At 42.9% G+C, this 21,375-nt stretch overlaps 1 protein-coding gene across 1 annotated transcript in view; it reads left to right on the forward strand.

Moving 5' to 3' along the window:
- Window positions 1–21,375, forward strand: part of LOC128709624 (uncharacterized) — a 111,879-nt gene that overhangs the window by 15,374 nt on the left and 75,130 nt on the right. Inside the window, exon 10 of the mRNA XM_053804628.1 lies at window positions 20,031–20,078. Coding sequence (XP_053660603.1) covers window positions 20,031–20,078 — 48 coding nt within the window. The remainder of the gene's footprint in view (window positions 1–20,030; window positions 20,079–21,375) is intronic.

The raw sequence follows: 21,375 nt of genomic DNA on the forward strand, positions 1-21,375 counted from the left end.
CGTAATTAGATCAAACTGTCCCTTTACTCACGAGCACCAAACGACAAGGACACACTTATCGGTTTGACCCTCTCTTGCGCTCCACGGCCCCATGGTTATGCGAAAAACTGCCGCGCAAAGCAGGATGGGAAACGATGTTTTCCGCATGGTTAAAAACTTTCACTTCCTGCTCCTGGCTGCTTCCTGGTGGCCCGATGGATCGGTTGGTTTGGTGGGAAGGAAGGTATTTTTGGTCTTTATCCAAAAAATGTGCCCTATTTTTACACGACCCGAGTGTTACGGGAAGGCAGACAATATAATAAGAAAACGGAAGCATTTTCTTTTGTTGTTTTGTTTTACAGGTTTGGTTTTGAATATTTCTCAATTTTACCCTCTCCGGTTTGGGTGGTAAAAAACACCTGATCTCTCGGCACAGTGGACGCACGTGGTTCATACAAATGGCGAGATCACAATTCAAATTAGTAATATTTTTGCAGTTTTGTTTCAATAAACGGGTGGTGATTATTGTTAAACTGCAATCAAACATATTAAAGCACATTTTGAATGGTTTAAAATTATGGAAAATAATGCATCTAGTTTCTACATGTACCAAATTTGCATGATGTGCAAGGTGCCAAGGATTATTCAATAATTAAGTACACAGTTTCCTTAAAAAATAAACCTTATACAGCTGATGTTAGTAACTGTCACACCTTCACGTACCATTCCTCCTGTAACGCTGGAAACCATTATTTGTATTTTAGGAAAGAACATTTTTACCTAGCGATGTGAAACAGTTGAAACAGCAAGATTTAAAGAATAAATAAAACATATCTTCTTATATATTATAAGCATAATAAACTTATTTATTTAAGTTGATTGTAAGCTGGACAAAGCTAACGTTTGCAAATTCTTAAAATCAATTAAGTGACAATTGCACGCATCATTATATCTTCCATAGTTGCACAAAATTAGTTTTGGTTTTTTATAATAAACATTTTACTAGGTCATGCTACAAAACGAAGTACAGGAAATTACATGAATATACTACTATCTAACCACCATTCAATAATAGAAAGAGGTGTACATATAAATTTTTTTTAGATATATTATATTATATATTATATATTATAATATATTTTTCTCATATTTCTCACAAGACTCCAACAATTTACGTTGTAAAAATTGAAATTTATGAACATATAAAACTTTTCGAAATAATACCTGATATTGAGATCGCAGTTATACTAATACTCACCCGACGAAACAGTTTTTCACGTTTCTCGAAGCATTGTTTCGGAATTACTAGATCTAACTCATTTTTGTATCCCTGTCTGCGTCCACTGTGCACTGGTAAGCTCATCGCATCCGGAAGCAATGGTTCTTATATTGAACAAGCTCCCACCGTTTTGGACAGGATGGTGAGAGGCAGTTTTATGAGCGGTGCTTCCGGTTACACTGGACCAAATTTGACGCGTTGGCTGGTAGAAGCTTATTAGTGATATTTTCAAGCGGAATCAAGAAGCGACAATTTAGAAATAAATTAAACTCAACCTGATATTTTTGGTTTCAGCGGTGGAGCCTCTTTTTATGCGTCCAGATAGTCGAACAAGCTACCCGGTAGACTCTCCGTTTGCTAGCTTGTGTCTCTTAAATTATGGATCACTTCCTAGTGGCACAGCCGTTAATGTGTGGCGGAAAGCAATGTTCAATTTAAACTTTGTGATGCCGTGGAACAGGATCTTCTGTTGCGTGCTGCTGGCTGCAAGCTTATTCGCATCGAAAGGAGTTTTCTGACACGGAAAAATGGTTTCTCTTTTGTATAAGATGCATCCTAGAGCTTTTGGGTGACGGGCTTTGCAACCCGTCAACGCGCCGGAATGGGATAGCACTACGGCCAAAACTACATGGCACGTGAAACTTGACACTTGTTATTATGTTGGGTTGTTTGCTTTCTTTGGTGCACATACTGTCCTAGATCTAGGCCCCCTTTGGTGGACGAATCGCATCTATGTGAGAGCTTTTGACTGGAATTTGAGCGGTAGCGATGAAAGTAAACTAAATTTGCTTTGAAAATGGAACAGAAACATTATTAAAGTAGTAGTATGCTTGAATAATAAAAACATCTTACAATAAAAATTTACGGAAAAGGTCAACAATTATTATAACACGTTTTGAAGACACAACAATTTTTTTCTGTACTACAATGAAACTTCTACAAACAAACTTTTTGGACATCGACAGTATGTTGTCAAACCTTTCTAGGGCATGAGGTAAAGTATAGTTGAAGCCGAAAACTGTCACGCAATGTTGCATCTCACATATCACCTGCGAACGACAATGTTTCGCTGCTAGAATGAACAAATATTCATTCCACCAGTTAAGGACGTTGACTTTGCTCGTACGTGCTATCATGCGAGTCCAAACGCCAGTCATGTCCCACAGTTTGCCATGGGCTTACCCGCCCAAACGTGTTCTTCGCTGCCCCGTGCATGGTACTGGTTGCGGTAGACGGTGTCATTTTGTTTCGGGTTTTTTTTTTTGCTTCACCTTTTGTTACTTTACCCACACAATGAAGCGTGCAAGCGAGATAGATAAAAACCAAAAAAAAAAACATCCAAGTGAGCGTATCGTGAGGCACACCGCCAATGGAGACGCTTTACGGGCGCGCATACACACAATCGGGTTCATATTACGCATTGATGAAGACAAATGGCACCATACTGTGGATCACTTACCGTGCTGCCTCGCCCTGCACCTCGGGACCCCCTTGTCAATGGGTGCGGCAGTGGTTGTACCTAATTGAACATCACTCATTTATGTAGGGCTGTATTATTGCCATGATACGACGCAATGCCACCGGTCCCGGTGTGCACCCGATGCGAAAGATGATCTTTTATCGTACTGCTGGCGGCGTTGCAAGAATGATACATTACATTTGACTTTCACCATTCCGCTAAAAACCTCTCTGGCAAAAGCACTCGACGAGTGCATGGCCCCAATCGTTCAATCGATGAAACCATTCTCAACAATAAAAGGAAAGTGATCTTCATGCTTGTTTTTTTTTCCTCTGTAAAACCAATCGTTTCAATTTCAGTCTAATGAAATCAACATAAACCGGAGAAAGATGTTTAAAATACAACAAAATACATTCAAACTTTCCGTGCCGGGGAGGTTGCACTGGGACCGAATCACTGCCCGTTGCGTAGAAGCAAAGTGTGAAGGAACCGTAAACATAAAAATCATTACAATTCTCCCACTTTCCGCCACTTAATGGGGCATGAGTTTCGAGTGGGATGGCTTTCCATCGTCGTCGACTTTATCCGTCGTCCCTTTCGTTCCCGATCGTCCATGAAAATCAGCACAGCATGTTTTCGCCAAAGTCCGAAACACACTCGCACACAAATCAAACGCGTGAAGCTCTTAATACTCGTCTTCCATCATGCCAAAGACCGCTGGCGTTAATGCCGTCCGATTCCGTACCGTCACCCGATGGCCTCTTTCGTTTTGAGTAATCGATCGTATTTAGTTTCCAATTTCATTCAAATAGCATCCAACAATCGTCCCGCCTTCCCTTTATCTTTCCCACGCCACGCGTTCACCAAAATCGCTTTTCGCCCCACCCGGCTACTTTTGTGCAGTGACACTCAGTCCCATCAGTCGCGGCCTCCCAGTGACGGTGCGGGCTGTGTTTTTCGGTCGATCAAACGAAAAACATCGTAAATCGTAGGTCGCAGCACCACCCACTGCCACTGTGCTTCGCCACTTTACGCCCTGTCCTCATCAATTTCCCGTCATTCCTTGGTGCCTTCTAGCGGGCCGCCTAGTGGGACCCCACAGTCATCGTTTCCCGACTTGTGCCGGGCGAAGAAATATGCTCGATGGGTGGATTTTTATTGCACATCGGGAAGCGTCTTCCATCCCCCACCGTTAAGGAATGGGGTTGCGTTCCGAAAATTAATGCCACAGCCATTTGCCCGGCGCCAGCCGAGCCAAAGTGGAATCATCAGTTGGTCATGAATGAGCAACGAGAAGCCGATGGCGCTATTGATGGGCTGAATGATGGGCAATACAAAATGCGCGGGGAAGTATTTAGGACAAGCGGGAAAGTGTGTGGCTGGTAAGCCTTTGAGCAATGACAGCACTATCAACTTGTTGTGACTTTCTCGCTACCACTTTCAACACAAAGGCGCAGAAAAGATTATTGATTGTAATTGCTCAAGAGTTTTTCATATTAAAATCCCTTTTTAAAACCACCCTTCAATACAGTTCCGGTTGAAGCTTTCGGGGTTTTCCGTTTTTAATCTTCATCACTTTTGATACACCTTTACCGGATGCAAAACAACCAATGTGCTGAAGAAAACCATCGGCTCCATCGTGCCGCCCAGTACATACGCGCAACAACTGTGAGTAGCTGCCGTGCTCAGAGGCAGTGGATTTTCCCATCGACAACCGTACTCAAACGAAAGGGAACGAGTGTGCGCGCACGGCAGGAAGCGCACCTAGCTTCAAACTTCGAGGACAACCCAAAGAGGAAACAAATTAAGAGTGGAAGTATATTGAGAGAAGCTAAAACAAAAACAAAACAAAAAAAACAAGCCATCCAGCAACAGCTAGCCGAAATCTGCCACCTGTGAACAACCGTTCATCGCTGTGAGCTGCACACGTCCAGTGAGCAGCGGTGATGAGAAGCGATGAGCGTGGTGTGCTTCCATCGTGCACACTGTGAACAGTGAAGAATCATTATCCATTTCGGGGTTTTCCGGGTGTGTTTCTCTCGCGCACTCAGGCTCTCACACTTCCAGTCGTGGGTTTCATGGTTTTCCCGAGCGCTTCCGAACACTCGTACGCACACCGATACAGTGATGAGTAGTGAGCGAGCGTCTCTCCCCGGGAGGGAAAAACTTTCACACACAACCATTCACAAAAAAACGCGGGTGACTTCTTTGCTGCTCAAATCCAACGTACATGCGGGAATTTTAACTTGTTGGACTCCGCCGACGAGGGTTGGAAAGTGCGAAACCCCAACATCAGGACCGTTGTGGATGTTCGGTAACCGAATTAGGGGCGGTCACGCAGTCAAACTCACCCATATAAACATACGCACTCATACATACACACTCGCTCATATACACGGACACAAACTCGCAACAAAGTGAAATTCATGAGATATGTTTCTTCCATTACATCGAAACGGTTCCATGTTTGGTGAAAGGTATTGTAGCGGGAGGGAAAGCTCACGCGCAGGAGGGAGCGTCCAATACCACCCGAAATATAGGAGCAGCAATAATACGAAAACTGCCACACACACACACACACACACAAACGCACACTCACACACCAGAAGCTGAGGCATTGTCGGAAACTCGCGGTGGCTTCTTCAGTACCCGAGCCAAACACGATCGGGTCAGTTATCTCTGAGTCGTCCGCCGATACGCAGCGCTGAACGGTGCCTGGAAAATCTGTTGTGTCCAGCTTTCTTTTTTTATTCTCCCGCTGGATGGTGGATAGTGTCCCGTTCCGGTGCGTGTGAAAAACACCCCCACCCAGGTGCGGGTGAAGGTGTGTGACCCAGCGTGTGCGGGGGGTGTGAAACGAAAGAGTAACGAGCGAGGGACGTGCGGGGTCATTGTGCGGGTACTAGTGACCGCTGTGTTAGGAAGAAAATTGGGCAACAATCAGTGGCAAACATTTTACATAAGAGCACCACAAACATATTAAGGCAGCAATAAGTGTGTGAGTGAGCGGGTGTGTGTGTGTGCGCGTACCGTGTGAAGAAACAGATAGACAAAACCCAATCACGAAAGGAAATTGGCCTACCAAAGGATGCTAGTAGAAGGCGGAGATGGCATTAAAAACAGCTGGCAAGAGTTTACGTACTCATTTGTTCCAGTATCAGCCCGTTTCGTTGCAGGCGAATGCTTTCTGCCATTGTCATTTCCCTTTCACCAAACCTTTGCCGTTCACGGACGCGTCCGTGAAAACTGCCTTGTCTGTCTCATTTGTTTCCTCCTCCATTTTTACACTCCAACGCCCTCCCATCCTATGGCCAACTCTTGTGGAAACTTGTGACAGCAAACTGAAGAAAGCCATTTGCAGCAAAACACAAACGAACGCATACAGTGCTAAAGCAAAAGGGACCGTAATCCTTGGCCGTAATCGTGGCGTCTTCCGTTCTGGTGAATGCAAGCTGTTGGAAGAATGCAAAAGTTGTACCACTGCCGAGTTCAAGTTTCTTTCCTTTACACAGTGCAAGAAGCATCCCTTTATATTGACTCACTTTCTGTCCGGAGTAAATAGAACACACTCTAGAGCGTAAGCACACACTGAAAAAAAAAATGGAAAAGAATTCCGTACGAATTCTGTCCTTCTGCTGGCTTGCTCGCTTGGTAAACAACGCTTGGTTTCTCGTTCGCTGGTTTGCCCATAGGCACATCAAGCTGGAAAAACGGAACTCAGTATCGCTGGGACTGATTTATATTTGCTTTGCAGACGGCACTGTCCGCCTTTGTTTCCACCTTGCTCTATTCCTTTTAACAAGCATTTGATAGTAGTTAATCTGTTTTCAAATAATTCATTAAACCATCTTTTAAATTCTCTATCACCCCGACGCGCTAGTCCTGTCCGATATTGCATATCATTTCCACATTACTATGTGCCGGGTGCGTTTACTTGCTTCGTGACTAATCGGAACAATGACTGTATAGGTGTACGCAAAGCTAATCTACCCGTTGCGAGAAACGCGTTTTTATATTAATGCTTTAACTTCGTAAGTGTGAGTGTTTTTCCGCCGTGAAAAAAGTGGGTGCGTTCAACGCAGGAAGAAAACAAATTAGGCTGGGAGACCCAGTGAGTGAAGCTAATTGATAGTTAACGACGCTAACGTGGCGGTGCAAGGCAGGTGCCTACTATCGAGCCACCACCATCACAACGGGACGCTCCGTATCGCACGGGAGAGCCGAAAGTTCCCGTCGAGGCAAACAAAGTTGACACTTTGCGCTTAGTAGTACGCCCTTCCCGAAAACGCGTCACCCGGACCAACCCTGCTTTCTTCCAGCGGAACCGATGAAAAGCCAACGGACGATCAGCGTCTGGACGGCAGAAAAACAGGTACGGTTGTTTGTGGCGTGCCCTGCTCGGTTGAGCTCGATCGTTCGTACAGGTTAATTATTCTGCTGCGCGTTTTGAGTAATAGCGTTTTAATTAAACTGTCAACTTATTGCACAATATTGCGATCGATAAATTTACATCCTGGAGAATAGATAGGACGGGAGTCCTTGTACAACGATACATGACCATAAATCTAGCTTTATCGTGAGTCGCAGGGCTTGAACTATGGTTTCAATGTTTGCAACTAACCGAGCTTCAAAACACATAAAAGCAACTACAATTTGTTGTTTTAGGTGTTTTTTTTTTTGTAAACATTAATCAATAACACTTTTTAAAATTTCCTAATGTGGCCCTTTTTTGCCGTATTGTCGGCTCCAATTAAGTATAATGAGTTTTCCAGAGCAGTTCTCCACCTTGTAGTTTGCCTTAAACGAATCAACGGTTGCGTTTGTGAATAATACTTCTAAAATAAAGGAAAATCTTATTTAAACATTCTACAGCCTAATAGAGCTTCGAATAAATTGAATGAAACAATGAGCAATGAGGGTATTTCATGATTAAAGATAGAAAGCAACAGCTTTAACACCTTCTATTTCTCAAATATTCCAGCATATTTCAGCACGTCCAATCGTAACTAGTCTGTATAAAGCTAAGGGATTCGTTCGTTCAAGCTCAAAATTTATCCGCTGCTGTTATGTGGAACGATCAAAATATAATTATTTGCAAATAGAATTGAATAACTTTTTAAAACATTTCAAAATAAATTATCGTTCGAACAAAATTTGCATATGAACATTTCAAGTAAATGCAAAACATAACCTAGCTCTTTATTGAATAACTTGAAAAAATGCATCAAAATCACTTTGAGGCCATGAGCAGCAGTTGGAAACTTTTATTTTATGTGACTTGGTAAGAAAAAAAATGTAAACTCAAATTTACAGACTAGCTGGACTTGCCAGTTTATACGGGGAATAACTAGTGTTAATGTTTTCAAACGTTAAATTGAAACAAAAATAACTCAATAAAGATGTCGTAAGCCGTATTGTAAGAATACTAATGATGTTTGGTGCATATTTCACTCAAACAAACCATCCATTGTCACTTTGTGTCCTTTTTTATTTTATTAACATAATTGCTATAAATAAATTCAACCAAACGTGGCCACCATAATGGTGGCCTTTCTACAATAGAAAACAAATACACATACGAAGAAGCTTACTGCTCCACATTATTAACAATTGATTTCGACTCCCAAAACGAACAAAACCATGCATTTACCTATGCACGCGTTTTTTCACATTCCCACATTCTTTTAAATTATTTTTCCATACATTTCCATACCCACTCGCATGTCGTTGTTAAACCGATTGAACGTTTCAAAACGGTTGATTTTATCGCACATAGATTACATTTTTACCCTCCATTCACGCACATTTCCGCGGCTGATGCTGTTGCTGGTAACAGCATTGCAAAAATTTGCGACAACATTCACGAATTTTCAAACGTGTGTGCGCGTGTAAGTGCATTATTTTGTTTTCGATCCCTTTTCCAGGCAGGATGGAAACGAAAAAAAAAACAACCAATGTACAAACGCACGTGCCACCAAAGCGTGAAAATGGGTACCATAGTACCGAGATGAATCAGTGCGTCCAATCGAACGGTGCGGGTAGACCGGGAGATGGAAAGTGCCTTGCCTTCCATGGCACCATTCCATGTTTCGTCCTGTACTGTATGTGAAAAACAGAAAAAAAGACATTTCAAAATGAATCAGGAAAATAAATTTAAAAAACGATCCACACAATTGCCGGATGCCGGTGGAAATTGGCTCTCACTGGTTTGGTTTGGTGGGGAGTGTGTGTGTGTGCTGAATGAAAATTGGAAAGAGAATGGCTCATAATGATGGCAGACCGTGGATTTGTTGTAGGAGCAGCTATTACATTTGCAACCAACCTTAGAGAACGTGGAACGAAGGGGAGTGATGAGATAAGGTACTGCAAGGAGGGAAAAATAATCAAAGCCCTCAAACAAAACCATAGCTGCACTATGATTCGTCCGGGATAAGGATGCTCCGTCATGATGGTTCCTATAAATTAAGGTTTTGATTTTTTTTCCTTTCCAATGCTTTTTAACTTCTTCAAGTTTTCTACTCCCGATTGTTTTGCATTTTTGTTCCTTTTTTGGTGTAGATGAAATTTTCTTTCGTTCGTTCTTTCTCACTTTAGCCAAATTCATGCTTTTATGCTGTGGTGCTTTCCACACAGTTTCATTAAGCAACGCGTACGCTTCAATGAACGTTTCGCGATCAAACATGGCACAATAACACGTCGGATGTGTTTCTTCGGCGGGATAGAATGGATAATTCCCCCCTGACATCCCTTGCCATGATATGCCAATACATTATGCTGCTGACAAACGGACGGCCAGCCAACCAAGCTAATGGGCTTGTTGACGTGTGCATTGGCAAGGTGGGCGCAAGAAGGGGCTAAGATGAACGAGCGAACCGAGCGGACACGTCTTCAATCATTAGTGCAGAACGGTTCTCTAGCACTGGAGAAACCTTTCACCTTCCCACCCGAAAGTTGTCACGCATGCCAGCATGTTTGCGTCACTCACGTTGAATCCTTGAAACCAGCCAGCACGATGCGGTCTGGCAAATGCGAGAATGGAATTGTCATGCCACATATCGACACGCGTTCGACTGGCTTGAAACCTCATCCATCATCATCATCATCATGATCATGCTCGCGTCACTTTCACCCACACAAACTCCCCGCTCGAGAGTGTGATCGAAATTTGTTTCCCCTGAGAAAGATGGGAGGGGAGTTTTTTTATACGAGGAATTCTGAACATCAGCGCATAACTAAATGGCCTCCGTAAGCAAGAAACCACGATCCTCAAGCAAAGAGTAAGAGCAACAAAAAAATAAGAACATGCCAACAAAACCCTCTACGTAATCAGCCCCCATTCACATGCACTGCCTGACCGGTCTCAGGGGGCCGACACGCGACACAAGCGGTTGCCGGGCGGTGCCAAAAAGGAGTGGCATACCTTCTTCATCGGCCCGATTGAGGTCAGAAGATAACATGCCCGATACGGAGGCTTTCCGCATTCGCGCCTTAACCCGGCTGTGGCTAATGGTCGAGGGCGAACCTCATCTCGAAGCGGTCCGTCCGTCCGGGGGGGAGGAGGTTTCGAGCAGCGCAACATCGAACTGAAGACATCGTGGCTTGTCAATTCGTTTGTTTGAATAATGGGCCGCATTATAACGAGCTTGAAGAAGCTGGCTGTGCTGCTGTGCCGTGGAACAACATCCACCACCAGTGGCCTGTACATTCATCTCCCAATCGCATCGGCAAACGTTGCCGCTGGTACGACGGGGATCGTTATCCATCTGACGCTATCCCCAATCGAAACTTTGGGCTAATGTTAAGCTGATAATGATGTGCTGTAGCTCGATGCGTTAGCGCCGTGTGGTCCTTTCGTAAGCTCCGACGGTGCCTGTGAAAAGGCCACTAGGAAGCTAATGTGGTTGTTTGTATGTTTTTCACGTCCTTCCTTATCTTATTATCCTTTCAGTTCGGTCTCGTTTTTTTTTTTTTGTTCCGATCGATGATTGACCATTGGTTGGTTAGGAATTATTGTTCTATAAGGTTTGAAGCCGTTTGTTACACAAAATCAAACACCAATCTAACCGTCAACTAGGCAAGGAATTCCAAATACTAATGAAGTAATATTCATTCACAATAGCAAATAAAAACGCAACTCAAAACGTGAGCAGTAAGATCGAAGGTAGCGAAAGGAACCGGAAGTACGGTACTCATTTATGTCAACGCCATGTCCCGAGCAGAGATTGAAGAGGGTTAGGCGATTAATCGTGCGATGCTGGTAGGCATTAGCCATCAGTAAATTTATTTTTGGCCCCTTTTTCTAAAACTGTGCAGTCTAATTGGTCGAACTGAGCTGGTAAAAGAAACTCGACTCGTAGGAATATTTTTGTTCCCTACGAAATAAACGTTAATTGCACTTGATTAGTATAGGTTAGCGTGTTTCGTTTTTCTTAACGTTAATTTCTCTCATTTGGCAACACTGCCCAATAGTCCGCTCAGATTGTCCATTTATCTTTCATCTGATGTATCAGGCACATGATTTTGCACATAACAACAACAGTCAATAGGCTAATGGTGCCTCGCAATGGCTAAAATCACACACCGCACTTGGGTACGAATCGATGAAACAGTGCATAAATCTCTAAACGTTTCAGGATTATGCTTTTTGTGCAATCGATTGGAAATAGGGAAAAGGTTGCGAGATTTATAATTGTTTTTCTCTTGTTTGTTATGGGTTAGAGAATCAATCTATTTGGCAGAGATTTCATAGTCATTTAGTTTGAAGTGCTTTGATTTATTTACTTTTTTCCGCTGCCCGAATGATGTGTGCAGTGATTTATGTAAGCTGCAGCTATACGTTATGGGAAAATATGCAGTCAGTATTTTGGTAGGTTTTTTTGTAATGTCCTGCAAGCTCATGGACTCAGGAATATATGGCAAAAACCATTCAAATCAATGTACCCTCGAATGATGAAATAACTGTCCATTGATTCATACCCATGCGAAAACGCTCGATGGGCAAACGCGTTTCGCAATTCGATACGATACGTTATTTATCGACAATGTGACAATCCATTGCTTTGTAGTTTTAGATATTCTGCACTCAATTCGCTAGTACTGTACGATTGTTTCTATTTTCAAGTTGTGTATCATCTATCGCTCGGGAGCTCGATTTTGTGAGTCACATCGAAGATCCGTGTTTGGACGTTATGAATTTGAACTTAAATTTAACGCAAATGCTGTCAAAGGGAGAAACTTTAACACTTGCATAAAAAAAAACCATTCCGATTTGTGTAGCCACCCGCTTGTGTTGCCGTTTAAAATTTCTTCATCAATTTTCTTATAGCCTGCAAACGGTGTCAACCCAACTCCAAACACGCAGTTACGGTGGATAATATTTTTAGCCCCAAAATGGGCGACTCGTACGATAAAACGATGAAGCGCAATAGATTTAACGGCTCGTTGCTGCTGTTTTGCTATCGCCCTGTTCTTCGGTGCCTAAACTTGGGTTGAAGGGTTATTGTTTGTATACCCCGATGTGCACCCCATACCGCACATCCACCGTACCTTTACCATTGGCAGAATTTGGCCGAAACCGGCGATGGTGCAGACGGCAACGGTAAGAGTGTGAGGTGAGAGTGAAGTTTTATAATACCCGTGAAATTGGAAATTGTTCAATGAATTAGAAGAAAGATTAAAATTTGAAGCCCGATACTTTCACACGGCCCTTTATCGTTCGGCTGATTGGCATCCATCAGTACCACGCCAAGGCAGACGCATCCGCCGGTTCCCGAACCGGGGCATCGTAGAATCGTTTCTTCTTTCTTTTTTTTTTGCTCGCCTTATTCTCTTCTTCTTTTCCACCACTTTCTTGGCATCAAAATTTTGCCAAACGGTCGAAGCTTAACCATACGTCCGGAGGCATATTTTCCACTGGTCGGGCAACGATAGCAAGCGAGCTCGTCTAGGGATAAAGGATATTAATTTCGCTAATACCATCCCGGCTCGATGCTCGGGTATCGGACGGATGTTTGACGAAAGTATCCCTTTCTAGGTCATGCTTCACACGTGCCAGGGATAAGAAGATGGTAGAAAAAAAATGGTAAACAGCACGGGAGAGAAAGAGCAAGATAGAGATCTTAGCAACGCTCTAGATCGCGTGCTGGAGGCTCGCAATCCAACAGGCGTTGTTGATCGATTTTGAAAAAAAAAAAAACCCCGAGCCAAGCGTCATGAGAAAGTTGTACGTACACAACTTCTGCCCGAAGCTGAATTTAATATTCAGTTGGTAGCAAAGGTACAAAACAAGAGTGGCGAACCAAAATTCATAACACACGCCCAGTAAATGTTTAGTGCTATATATATATTTTTCTCCTCTTCGCCATTGATTATTCCGGTTTTTAAGGTTGCTATTTGTTACCGATGCAATCGGGTTTCGGTTGGTTCCATTCCAATATATTCGATCGCGTTGCTCACACAGTGAATGCAGATTACGCCAAATCGTGGGCATAATATGATTTGGTGAAAATTTCAATAGAACGGAAAATCTGAAAAATGGAAATCCATTACCAGGATAAAAGCTTTTTAATATTGTTATTTATGGGTTGAAGTATTGCAAATTATCGCTACATTTTGTTGTGAAGAGCCATACTTAAGTCAATTAATATAAATTGCTTTTTTTTGTATGTTCAATACTACTTTTGTCAAATAACGGAAATAGATTTTTCATAGAAATTGATTTGAATTTTTAAATTGATATTTCCTTATGAATTTTATTTAACATTCGCACAAAAAATGACCACTTCCCCACTGTGAACACATCCTGCTTTTGCACAACGAAAAAGCGTAACAATGTAGTAAACATTCCGGCACGAGTGGCTGGGCCACACTACGGAAAAAGAACCCATTTCCTGTCACAGCGCGAAACGGAAGTACCGGTCGGTGCTGTCGGGTGGCTTAGAGAAAGCGTAACTCACACAACAACAAAAAACGGAATGCGAAGGACGAAACAGGCGCTGAAAGTGAAAGGCAACCGGGCAGCGATAAAAAGAAACCGCGATTGAAAACGTGTCTTAAAGTGAATATGTTCGTATGTATGTGTGTGCGTGTGGGTGGGTGGGTGTGTGCGCGTTTGTGCTCGATTGTTTACGATTTCTTATCCTGATGCCTACCGTTCCACCTACTGCTTGTGGTCGATTCACCACCAACGACCTCACCCAGTCCCAGATTGCTAACTACGATGTGTTCGATGGCTCGATATTTTCCATCGTTTCGCTGTACGAATAGCGCCATCATAGCGACACATGTTTACTGCCACTGTCACGTACATCAGTATGGCACCGAAAAGAAAAAAAAAGCAGGACCATGTCTCTCACTGTGTTTATTCCCTTTACCAACTGCAGCCTTGTGGGTTTGGGGTTTTTTTCCGGCACGATCCACCCTGTCCATGTCGGAGGTTACGTTTTTATCGATCATCGCCACGTGGCTAGGCGGTTGTTCGGTCCTCAATAGTGTGAATGTGCGTGTGCTTGATTGTGTTGTGTATGTGTGTGTGTGTGTGTGTGTGTGTGTGTATGGGAAAGAATGTGTGTGATCGAAAGGACCAAAAACGAAACTGTTTACAGTTATGCAAACAAATCGATTTACCAGACTGGTAACGATGGAATGGCAGTAAAACGAACGGGCAAACAAGAAAACTCCCCATCATATGACATGTGAGTCATTGGTGGTTGTAGAGAAAATAGCGCATCCCATATGTTTGAAGATTTCCCGTCAATTGAACGAAACATTTATTGCGGTTGATTGCACATTGTTTATGACTGTTTCAATCTCTGTCAGCTTAACTTTTTCCTTTGTATATTGTTTTCCCCAGCAAAAGAGAAAAAACAAAAGTTTGCACGCTTGTAAAATAGTTAGCCGCAAACCACAAGCAGAGCAGAGACAAACAGTGCAGAGTGTCCGTCACTGTTTGGGCAGCCGTTGGGAAATAGTTTTGATTCCAATCTCGTTCTGTCGTGCCCGTGCGACAAAACAAGCTGCCAGCAACAATTTACGACTGTAACCGCTGTTACAGCTGCCGGTTGGCTGAGATACTGGCCCGGCGAACGATCCGACGTGCCCAATAAATAATTCCATACCAATGGTCACATTTTGGGTGTCGCTCCATTGCACATCATTCTTTTGCTTCTTCCCACACAAATACACAGGCTTGAGACAGACGGCTTGATCGTAAAAAAAAAAGGACACAACCATGTGCATACTACTTCAGAGTTTTCACCATGGGAAGTCTCAAGCCGTGATACACCATCCCGGTGAACAACAAATAGTAACCCGTCATACTTCGTTATCTGTCAAACCGAACCCCAAGGATACGAAGGTGTCAGAGCTGCTTATGGGAATTACTTTTTCCCCTCCCCGCAATATGTTAAAACTATCTAACCCCATACGTTTTATAGTGGTGGCCCGGCACCGACAAAACAATCTCTCTTCCCGTAACAAATTGGACGCGTTTAGCCTCTCGTGTGAAAATGCCATATTTTCCACTTCATATAGTGATTTTTTGTTACTTTCGTGTCGCTTGCTAGCGGTGCTACAGTCGTGTTTTTTTTCTTCCTTTTCTTCTCTAAATCAATAAAATCAAAACAGTACAACCCCTCCCGGGGCTGGCTGGTGGCAGGATCGCAAGGCCCCGGAAAACACCGCCCCCTGCAACCCCCGGCACTCCACGCTCGAAGATGAGATCATAAATCAAATTTTGCACGGGTTTGCGCGATTTTCCACGTCCACAGGCGAAACGGTTTGGCTTCGAACGAACGAAATGCGAACAAACAAGCCCACTTTTCTCTCTAGCCCACGGGACCGCAGCGCTATCGGGGAGTCGTCGTTTTTCTTAGTGGTTGCGAGCGAACCGTAACGTATCCCTGTCCCGTTAGTCGATGGTTCGTAATTGGCTTGTACACGTTGACGGGCTTTCGGGGGCTAAACGTGTGTGCGTGCAAGTATTTATGTGTGGTTTCCTTGTAAAACACACATAAACATAAATATAATCCTTCGTCACGCCACATGTCGTTCGATATCCTAACAAGAATGGAAAGAATATCCTACAAACGGACACTAAATATACCATAAGCAAAAGCAGCACTACGCCAAATCGAACTCGGGGGTGAGATAAGAATTCCTCAACAAGCATTTATTCTCTCTCTTTCGCCTTTCACCGGAACGAAAATCTATGAGGCGCTGTGATTTAATAACTTTTCCCACCGACCCACACAAAACTTGACCGACCGGCATGACTTTACAATTCGTGTATGAAGTGAAGCATTGCCAACTCTGGAAATGGAAAAAAAAACGCCTTTCCATCTACACACTTGATCGTGTTTTATTCACCTCATCGTGCGTTGTGGTGGACGACTGGCAGCGTTGCATCATGGTTAAGTTGTGCTGTTGATCACGCTGACGGCTTTGCGTGTGCTGGTTGATAAATAAATAGATTATCGTACACGCGACTGAACGTTGCACAGTCATCGTTGCGTGAATTGATTTATCTCGCCGTGGAATGGGATGGTTTCTTTAGCAAATAATACATGTTCGACGTGAATATGCTACTTAGCAGAGGGTTATGGAATGTTTTGCAAATGATTCAATGTGATGGAATGTTTTGCTGACAATGCGCTGCCACTGTTTTGACCTTGAAGTGTTCGAGGTGTTTAAATTACAATGAACGAAGCTTTTATTGCCAAGAAAATGAAAAAGCGTTAATGCAGGATTCAACAAAAACAGTCGATGCATTTCTAGGCTGATATTGCTAACTTCGGCAAGAAGTCCTCCTGACTGAGTTCACAGCAGTTCCTAGCAATCTGAGCTCTTAAAATCTTCGACATTGGTACCCATGGCGAGTTGCTTTCTGGACAAAGTTTTTTATTCTTATTATTATCGTTTAATACTAACCTACAGTTAAATATTTCGTTGTATGCGCTTTTTTCTGTTTATTTTGGTAACAAAATTTTAAGACAACCCTCTTCCTTATTTTTGTGTGGTAATATTAGCTCCTCACATTTAATGATTTATACAGTGAAGCATCAACAATTAAGAACTATGTTTCAAGAAGTTGCAATTCATTTGGCATAAATGAAAATTTGACGAATGAAATTGAACATAGCGACTATTGGCTTCACATATACGAGTAAACGATACTGAATGACGTGAGCCTCAAAGTTATTGGCTATTTTCATTATTATGGCAAGGCAAAATAAAACGACTAGCAGGAATACTACTATCAAAATGTTAACAAGGAAATCAATGGAATAAAATAATCGTATGGCTCCTACCTATTAAGATCTTAAGTGTTATTGAACAACATTTCTATGAAATATCCGTCATAAAACAAAATCCTAAAAATAGGTACATTTTCTATAAAAAATATTTTGTGTATGTTATCTACCTAATGATTAAATATAAGAAAGATAAATCAACACAATGTTCATTCGTTCCGCGTTGATTACAAAACAGATTCTCTCTAAGTCTTAAGTATTTAAAATTTAGAATATTTAAACAATCTTCCTTTTGCTGTGTTTAATTTCTCCTAATAATTTAATGACAGTATGATTGAAATCATCAATAGAAACGATGCTTTAAACCAAATAAAACCCCGTATCGCCCTGTACAACCAAACTATTCCGTGCAGCATTTCAATTATGATTTTGTAATCATTGCTCCCACAAGTGAAACCAAATCCGTTGCGATGATAATTACAACCCAACACATACGCTCCCATCCCATGAGCAGGGAATTAAAATCCCATAAATGTTTCACCGGGCCGACATCCATCCGGTACGGTGCAAAACATCAGCCCTTTCACGGTGAAGTCTCACCGGTTGGCAGGGAGCGGTCCCGGGGGCCACATGTTTGATGAAGTAATGTGATTATTGTATACTTTCCATCACTACTGTTACGCTTGAATCTCACTCACCAGGCGGCACCGTAGACACTGGTCGGCGTCCCCCATCCCACCGCACACGCAACATTTCGCTCGGTTGGCGCTCGGTCCGCCCGAGTGTAATGCGGTGTAATGATACGTATTTACCCACCCGGTAACCGTTTTGTTACTTTCCCGGTTCCGGTTAGCTCGATGCTGAACTTTTTGGGTCATACATCAAAAATTCCTCACCGCCAGCACCAGGGCTGCGTCCTCTCGACATTTCGACCTTTCCAAACTAGCATTACTAGCTTCTGCTGCTCCATCCTTGCGGGCGTGCAAGGCGCTGATGTAATTGGTCATGTTTCCAATTCCCTTGACAAATGGGGGCCGTGTTTACAGTACAAGCTGGATTGGAGTGAGAAGATGAGTTCCCCACATTCCCGCGTACCGGGTGCCCGGTTTTGTACCTTCCAGCACACATGTTAGTCTACCGCATGGTTTCAAAAGTTGGAACTAGCACAGGTTTTAGGTTTTCCACAGTGACAACTTCCAATTCCAGCTGGCACATTCCACAAACGCAATCTCCCGCTGGCCACCATCATGACCCACCAGGCAATCCGTGGGCCGATATTGCTTTGGAGCCTGATTAAATATTGATTCGGAAATTGGTCACCGTATCATACTCGGCTGGGTGGAAAACGATAGCCGCATATGGTCCGTGGAAACCCTTCCGTTTGGGTAGAAAAACACACACCCGCTCGAGTATGATGAAGGTGAGCGAGTGACATTTGAAGTGGATCGGGGGGATCGAGTGGATAGAAAGTTGAATGGTAAAGACAAAAAAAAAAGTTGTGAAAACCTTAAATGAAAACGAGAGAGAAAGAATTACACAGCAACAGCGGCAGCAGCAGCTAGTTTATCAACGATATAACCGGTGACGAGGTTATGAATTTCAATTTCCAAACTTTGTCCTCAGCCCGATGCTAGTTTTCCCATCTAGCGAAGCGCCAACCAATAGTGTCCGTTTGGTTCGTTTTGTTGTTCATCCGCTTCCCTATTCCACTGTTCAACCAGCGCGTCGGAAGATGTGCCTGTGTCAAAATTCCACCATGCCTGTGCGTGACTGGAGGCGACTTCACTTGTCACGCTAGTTTTGTTTTCTCGTTTTTTTTTTCTGTTGCTTTGGAACTCTATATCTGGCCACAGGGTTCTTCTTTAAGCCCGTTTGCGGTTCCCTTGGTTATCCATTCCAATTTCGGATTGCAACAATGTTACAACACTGAGCTGGGAGCGATTTCACTGCTTGTCTCTGGGGAATACTGATCCGTGGACTCCTGGTTTTGTCGCTATATTTGCATCATCATCATCATCAACAACAGTGACGCCATCATCGATTGATTGCCATTGTTTTGATGGTGGGCCAATCGGTGATGGTGACGCTTCGGTTGGGAAATAGATGAAACACAAACCAAACCCAACGGACGAAGCAACATGCGCACGCTCTAGATGTAACCGATATGTTTTGTTGTCCCTATGGGCGATCTTCGCCAATGAACAGTATAACAAAAAAACAAACTCATCGAAAGAACTGACTGATATTAAATGTCATATATGATTGAAGAAGAGACAGCCATTCAGTTTGTATAAAAAATTTTTAGACACATTTTATTGCAACGATAATGAGGCAAAAGCATTCGTCTAAAGACGTCTCGTATCCTTGGTGCAATCGATCACCTGGCTGCTTGGATCGGACGAATACGGTAACTCTGGTCAATCTGTTGGTAATTCTGACAATTAAAAAAACGAAGTGTAGCCACCGTTACTTCCACAATTAAAGTAAATGAAATAGTTATTTGGTTTAGTTAAAAAAAATGTTAGAAATTTGCAATTAGACTTTATTCTTAACAACATATCGTCATTGTCTTCAAGTGGCACAGTTGGCACACATTTCTGGATGCTATTTAAGCTTAAAATCAATTTCAAGGGAAGGTATATGGGGAAAGCATTACATTTTATACTGTAGGTACTTTTGTTAGTTGCAATAGATTCTGTTCATAGTTGTTGTGGGATAAATTTTAGCATACAAAATTTGCAAGGGATCCAAATCTACATCACCTCATTCTGGTTCGCCTTTAATAGAATTTAGAAATGCTGTTGGCTTTGGTAATTAAGCTCCAAACCCCTATATAGAGTTCTAATAGTAATGTTGTAATCTTTATCGAATCCTTTTCAAGTAGATCTGAAATGAGTACAGACATAAATGACTCTAAGCGCTAGTAAAAATCGAAAGCTACAAGTTGAAACCTACACACAAACTCAATTCTGCAATTAATGACCAATTTCTCCTACATGTATTCAATTGTTTTAACATCATTTAATAATTCAGACTATTATCATTCTTTTCTATCTGTCCGCAGGTAAGCTTCATCGTATGCACGGGAGCTCACAGCAATCTCACGAATCAGGTACAATCGTACAAATGTGAAGAATTGAATTTCCAACCATATAGTCCATAACTGGTTCTAACCCGTCTTCTGTGATTTGCATTTTGTGTTACGCATTACGTTACTTTGTATGTTAGAAAAAAAACTATATCCAACCATCCTCTAACGTACTCCGACGGACTGGTGTTCGAAAGGGAAAGCGAAATGTCATTTGCAAATCGATGGCAGCAGCAGGAAGGCAACGCAACGCAGCCACAATTGTCCCTTTCATGGTACCATGGCACACAAAACCTCCAAAGACGCCTGTCAGTTACTGCTAAACCAGTGCTCCCGTGTTATTTCTGTCCCGCCTAATCCAGCGCTTCAATCTCAAATCCCACTGATGCGTGTGCGGACAATCGCTTCTGCTTCTAGCGGTAGGTACCGTGCTTGGTGTGCTTTGCACGGAAAAAGGCAAACCGGTGCCTTTATTTTCGTTGCGTACAGGCAGGCCGGTACTTTGCCGTCCCAGTCCGTACTACGGGGGCAAGATTTTGCTTGATCCCTGTCACATCTGTGTGCCAGAAGAAGGTGGTCGTTGTCTGTTGTATAAATGAATCGCAACGAACCAGCGTGCAAGATGAATCGTTGGATGTTATAATCCCGCAGCAATAACTGCTCGCCGGTTCTACCACCGTACGTGAAACTTCACATCCTTGCGCCTATTGGCCATTCGTAAGATGGTGACTAGCTTTCGGAACCCAAATTGCTCCCTGTATTGTGATAGCAACGTATCCCACGTGGAGTTTATTTTCCGTGGGTTAGTTTTCATTGGCAAATGCGTACAAAAATAGCTAACCAATTCGTAGAGCCACGATGGCAAGTTCCTTCCAATGAATCATTTCAATTCGACCCACCGCACTGACGAACAGCAGCCCGTAGAAGTGTCGAAGCGTAAAGGTAAAGCTTGACTTGGGGATAGCATAACCTACGATTCTGAATCCTCTACAAAAAGACGAATGCTTAGCTTTAGTTAGCTGTGCATGTGTGTGTGTGTGTTTAGCGTAGCTTCTCCAGTTCACTGCACTGCAAAGCACCGGGATTATCGATGGAATCCTATCCGGCTTATACTTATGTGAATGCGAAACTCCCCGGGCTGCCCTAGAATTATCGAACCAAACCTGTCCAGCTGGACGATCTCCGTCCAGTTTCCTAGGAAAATCGTTTACAAATCCATGCTTGAAGGCACTTTTGATCATCAAACCGAACCATGCTTGAAGGTTCGTAAGCCAAAAAGTTATCCCAAACACGGTTGTATGCCGTGGCTCACTTGCATTTG

Source organism: Anopheles marshallii, chromosome 2 (genome assembly GCF_943734725.1).
Source record: "Anopheles marshallii chromosome 2, idAnoMarsDA_429_01, whole genome shotgun sequence".
NCBI lineage: Eukaryota > Metazoa > Arthropoda > Insecta > Diptera > Culicidae > Anopheles > Anopheles marshallii.